General features: G+C 32.0%; 1 protein-coding gene across 7 annotated transcripts in view; it reads left to right on the forward strand.

The window, feature by feature from the left end:
- Positions 1–4,471, forward strand: part of LYPLA1 (lysophospholipase 1) — a 78,366-nt gene extending 73,895 nt beyond the window's left edge. For all 7 annotated transcript variants that reach the window (XM_074200694.1, XM_074200693.1, XM_074200697.1 and 4 more), the window contains 3 exons: positions 657–758; positions 3,203–3,379; positions 4,336–4,471. In XM_074200694.1, coding sequence (XP_074056795.1) covers positions 657–758; positions 3,203–3,379; positions 4,336–4,389 — 333 coding nt within the window. In that variant the 3' untranslated portion in view covers positions 4,390–4,471. The remainder of the gene's footprint in view (positions 1–656; positions 759–3,202; positions 3,380–4,335) is intronic.
- The last annotated feature ends 1,529 nt before the right edge of the window (positions 4,472–6,000 follow it).

The following is a 6,000-nucleotide window of genomic DNA, read 5'->3' on the forward strand; positions in this document are numbered from 1 at the left end:
ATTGTTAGCAAGTTTGTTAGAATATAAAGAATTTATATGTAATCGATATCATGACTATTATAAGAATTTAGAGGCAGACATTGGTGACAGCCTTGAGTCAATTTTTTTTTTATCACAAATTTCAAAATTTACCTCTTTTAAACTACATTCTTTATTACATGAGTAGGTAGCAGAAATTTTCATGGGAAGAAGTGACTTTCAACTTTCACCTAGTGAGAATCATTTTTGCTATTTCTAAATTAATAGGTTTAGGTAGTCAGTGGATAGAGCACTGGCCCTGGAGTCTGGAGGACCCGAGTTCAAATGTGACCTCAGACACTTAATAATTACATAGTTTTGTGACCTTGGACAACTTAACCCTATTGACTTGCCAAAAAAAATCCCAAATTAATTAATAGGTTCAAAATTAGTAATGTTTGGGTGTTAGAGATTTAATGGATTTGAAATCACATATTTTTCCCATGAAGAATTTCAATATGAATTATTAATTTATCATCTGGTATTTTCTTTATGAATGCAACATAACATTGCATTACTTAGAAATAAAGTTGTATATGCACTGCTATTTTTACAGTTTTTATTATTGGCATTATATAGTGAAATTCCATTAAAACTTGATAGCCCAGCAGAACATTTTGGTGCTTTCTTTTGTACAGGGAGGAGCTTTGTCTTTGTATACTGCTCTTACAACACAGCAGAAATTAGCTGGTGTTTTAGCCCTCAGCTGTTGGCTTCCACTTCGATCTTCATTTCCACAGGTAATATATTTGATAAATGTAGTTGGCTATTATAATTCTAGTAAGAGGTCATTAGTAACCTTGGGCAGGAGGGTTTCCTATAATTTTCATTCTGTTTACTTGCATTTAGGGGCAGCTAGGTGGCACAGTTGGATAAAGCACTGGCCCTGGAGTCAGGAGTACCTGGGTTCAAATCCAGTCTCAGACACTTAATAATTACCTAGCCACACGGCCACTTAATCCCATTGCCTTGCAAAAACCTATTTACTTGCATTTAAGTGTATATTATGATAAAACACCACACTTGAAGGTTATCTACTTATTTAAATAAAAGCACATTTCATGTCTTGACAAAGCTTTGTTTTTTAATAAATTGTCATTGGTAATTTTCAACAAAATTAGAATAAACAGTAGCCATACTTCTGAAGACAAACTCAAAAACACAGAATTTGAGAATTAGAAGGGATCTCAGTGACTGTCTAGTCTAGGGGTTGGCAAATTATGTTTCATGGGCTGAATCCATTCTTCCACTTGTTTTTTGTTGCTCAGAGAACTAAAAATAATTTTTACATTTTTTTTTTTAAATAAAAGGAAATTTAGGGGCAGCTAAGTGGGCACAGTATTTAAAGCATTGGCCCTGGACTCAGATGGACCTGAGTTCAAATTTGGTCTCAGACACTTAATAACTTTTTAAATAATAAAACTTTTAAAATGTAAAAACCATTTTTCATTTGCAGCCTCTATTAGTAGACCAAAGTTTGCTGACCTTTGGTCTATTTAAAACTCATATCTAAAAGAATTCCCACCAAATGCTCATCAAGCCACAGCTTGCCCCCAGTGAGAGGAAATTTACTATCTCTTGAAATAAACTATTTCACCAAGGTCATATGTCTTCCTTTCCCTCGATTTTATCCTTTAGCTGTTAGAGAGCTATTGAAGAATTTTGAGTAGATGAACAACAGATTGACCAGATCCCTGCATAAGTAAGATTTATTTGGCAGTGTTGTAAAGGATAATTTGGATGAAGAAATAGTAGTTTTTTGGCTTTTGGTTTTTTCTATTTTTAAATTTTCCTGACAGAAGAATGACCTTTGTATTTGCTTTTCTTCCAGATTATTGGTTTTAAAAGCATTTTTGGCTAACTTTAAGTTGCATGTTGCTGCCTCTCACTGACTTCCCCCTTCCTAGCCCCACTAGAACACTAGCATGTACAAAACAGTATAGTCAAATCAAAACATTGGCCCATTTAAAAAAAGTATGCATTCTTTTTCACATTTAATTCACCTTTGTTCCTCTGAGAGCTGAGAGGCTTGCTTCATCATAAGTCTTTTGAAATCATGATTTGTTACTGCATTGATTAATTTTCTAAAGTTTTGTTTTTACTTTTTGAAAACTAAATTGGTATTAATTTTTTGTTTTTGATTTCGATACTTTATGCAAACCTTCCCCTTGTTCCCCTTAACACTTCTGTCCTTTAAAGTAAAGACCAAAAAAAATAGTTCAGCCAAACAAACCAACTCATCAAAAGTATTTGACATTTCTATGTAAGAAGGGAAAGAAATACTTTTTCATATTTCTTCTTTGGGGTCAAACTTCATTATTAATTTTTAAGGTTTTCAGTTCATTTTGTTAAGTACTTCATATTTACATTGATATATGTATATATTTACACTTTTTCTGGTTCTGCTTACTTTGTATCATGTTGTAGAATTCTTCCTGTCTTCCATATTTACCATTTCTTATTTTACAATGATATTCCATTATATTTATGTACCATAATTTATTTAGCCATTCTCCAGCTGATGAGCATCTAAAAAATAGTGCTATACTATTTTGTTGTATAGGGAACCTTTCTTTTTTTATCATTGACCATATATGTGTGTGTGTGTGTGAATAGCAAGTTGAATCATTTTAATTGCTTTTTTGAAATAATTTCATATTTCAAGAGTGGTTGGATCAGTTCACAACTCCCAGTGTTTCAGTGTATACGCTTTCTATAGCCCTTTCAACATTGACTCTTCCTGTCCTTTGTCATCTGTGCCAAATTACTAGGTTTGAGCTAAAACCCAAGAGTTATTTTGATTTGTTTTTATCTTATTTGAAAGATTCTTTTATATGGTTGTTAAAAATATATATTACTTTTAAGAACTGTTCATATATTCTTTGACCCATTGGGTTTTTTAAAAAGCAGTTTCTTGATTTGTTTAGTACTTCTAAAGAGGAGAGCAGCCATTGGGATGGGAATATAAGAAAACAGTTTGAAGAAAAAAAATGGCACAGCTACAATTATGTGGACTTATTAGCTCATTCTTAGACATGAAATGTATGCAAAGTAACTTAATGAGTTCTTTTGTGTTATAGTTTAAAAATACTTAATATTTATATGTATTTATCTTTAGTTATCTGACATGATGCTTTTTGCATTTGAACATTTAGTGAGTCAAGTAACTTTTTTCTTCTTACAGGGTCCCATCAGTGGTGTTAATAAAGATATCTCTATTCTCCAGTGTCATGGGGACAGTGACCCTTTGGTTCCCCATATGTTTGGTTCTCTTACTGTTGAAAAGCTAAAAACATTGGTAAATCCATCTAATGTAAACTTCCGCACCTATGAAGGCATGATGCACAGTTCGTGTAACCAGGTAAATGTTGATTTTACTGCTCTATGGACTATATTTTTTTCTCTTAAGTAATCATTTCATGACTCCTGGCACTTTTTTGTGACTTTTATTTAGCTTGGAAGGCTTTCAGTGAATTTATGTTAAATCAAAAGTTACCATGGAATTATTAATTAGTGTATTCTTCTGAATATTAAGAAAACATTATGAAAAACATATATCCTTCATTAATATTCCATTCTAGTTGGGCAGCTCAATGACATAGTAGGTAGAGGGCTGACCCTAAAGTCAAAAGGACTTGAGTTCAAATTTGACCTTACAAGCTATATGATCTTTGGCAAATCTCTTAACCCTGATTACCTTGCATCCAGGGCTATCTCTAGTGGTCCTAATTCATATCTGGTGATTAGCACAGCACTGGCCCTCTTCAAAATCAAATTCACTTGTTTGTCATGGCATCACCTCTATGGTGTCATGATCTTTATTTTAATATTTTATTTATTTGTTTTTCCAACCACATGCAACAGGAGTTTTTACCAATCATTTTTTTATAAGGGTTTGATTTTTACTTTTTTCCTCCCTCCTCCCCCCTTCCCCCTGACAGAACATAATCTGACATAGACTCTACATTTATAACCATGTCATGTCTTTGAAAATGAAAAATAAGCATCATCATTAGTTGCCCATTGAACATGTTAGTATAAGCTCTAGCTGTTTGTACTAAGCAGAAAGGGGCTTTTCAGATGTGGTAGAAAAATATAAAATGATGTCCAAATAGATGGAAATGAAAGAATTTGATTTTTTTCATTGGGACACTTCATATCTGTTAGTATAGCACTAAGAAAACTAGAGATTCTCTGTTATCACTTATAGTTTTTTTTTTTAATATCATGGTGATATTTCATGTATATTTTTAATTGGAATTTTTTCTGAAATTTTTATATAATCGTTTGCTTAATAATTAATTTTATTCTTAACAGGAAATGTTGGATATTAAGCAATTCGTTGATAAACTCCTACCTCCAATTGATTGACATCATTTAAGAGGCCTTCTATAGAAGTACACCAGCATCATTGTAGTCAAGAATAAACCTTTTCACATGCCCAGTCCTGAAACTTTACTTCTATTATTGCAGTGTTACTACCGATTTGCAAATACATGCCAGTGATACTGATGAAATAATGTCTCTTCTTGGGAAAATTATGGTCTTTCAAATTTCTATACATATATTTGTATGGTATCTGTTATAAAATATACAAGTGTTATAATAAATGAGGCAGCTGGGTTTTCTCCAAAAGTAATTCAGCGTACTAAGATAAAACACTGCAATCTGACATTTTTGATTAAATAATTCAAAAATAAAGTGTTAGTATGCTTAATGAAAATTTGTTCAGGTATAAAATGAGCAGTTAAAATATAATCACTTTGTGCGTGCTGTGACTTCGTATAAGGATTTGTTCCAAAACTGCTTAGTCACCATGCATCTTCTGTATTTTTATATATGTATTCATATATGTGTGTGTAATCCATAATAGGAACGAGATGGTATTACATTATCCCTGAGAACATGGGATAATACTTTTAAAGTGTCAATGTGTAAGTAATGTTATGCTCTTCCATCCTAATGCCCCTTGTATTTAGGGACCAGGCCCTATTACCTTTTTTCAAAATTTGTCTCATTTTTCCTCTCTGATTGTGTAACTCATTCTTCCTCTAATTATCCTTCTAGCCAACCAAATATTTTCATCAGACCATAGCTATTTGGTGTTAATATGTTGTTATGAATTGATACCCTGAATTATACACATTATACAAAAAATATTTATTTGACAGGAAGAAAGTAGACAACACAACTTTCAAAATTAGCTTTTTTCTTAAATTGTATATTAATGTAAACTAAGATCCAGTTAGTACAGCAGATTCTACAGATTAGTTGATGAGTGATTTTCAAGATTTTGCTGTAATCAGCTGAAAAATAATGCTTTCTGAATTTTGGTCCTAAAGGATTTCCTTTATTTTGATTTGAGACCCTAATAGAGTGGAAATAGTTTGCCTTTGTGAAAGGCAATGGTTTGCCTTGTTAGAGCAAGTTTCTTACATTTCTGAGGAGTGTACCTTTAAGAAAACTCTTGAGTTTTCTTAGACAATTTATTCAGTTACATGTCCTGGAATATTTAATCATCAAGTTTCAATTCTGTAAACTCCTTGATGACCTTCAAGTTGGCAATAACTGTCAAACTGGTTATGAACATAAAGTGTTTAGTTTGAATTATTTCCCTCTCACAATTACAGGAATTCTTGGATTTCAGTAGATTAATGGATTTAGATTTGAGATTACCTGTTTTATAGATTTATTCTAAACCAAGCACTGTGGAAAATACATTAGCCATTACCAGAATTTGCTTTATTTTTTTTCTGTCATTTGAGCAATGTGAGATTAAGACTTTTTTCAAAAGCCTTTTTAGAATTAATTTTTTTGCAAACATAAAAGAAATTGATTTTTATACAGACAAAAGTCTCAGATCATTCAGGAAATTATTGAGAGGCAAATTTGTTAATGTATCAAAAGGGTTGGGTAACTAGTCAGAACCCTATTAACTAAGCATTCTGTTATTAGAGTACTTTTAAGTCATAGCAGAAAAAT

This window comes from Macrotis lagotis, chromosome X (assembly GCF_037893015.1).
Source record: "Macrotis lagotis isolate mMagLag1 chromosome X, bilby.v1.9.chrom.fasta, whole genome shotgun sequence".
Lineage (NCBI taxonomy): Eukaryota > Metazoa > Chordata > Mammalia > Peramelemorphia > Peramelidae > Macrotis > Macrotis lagotis.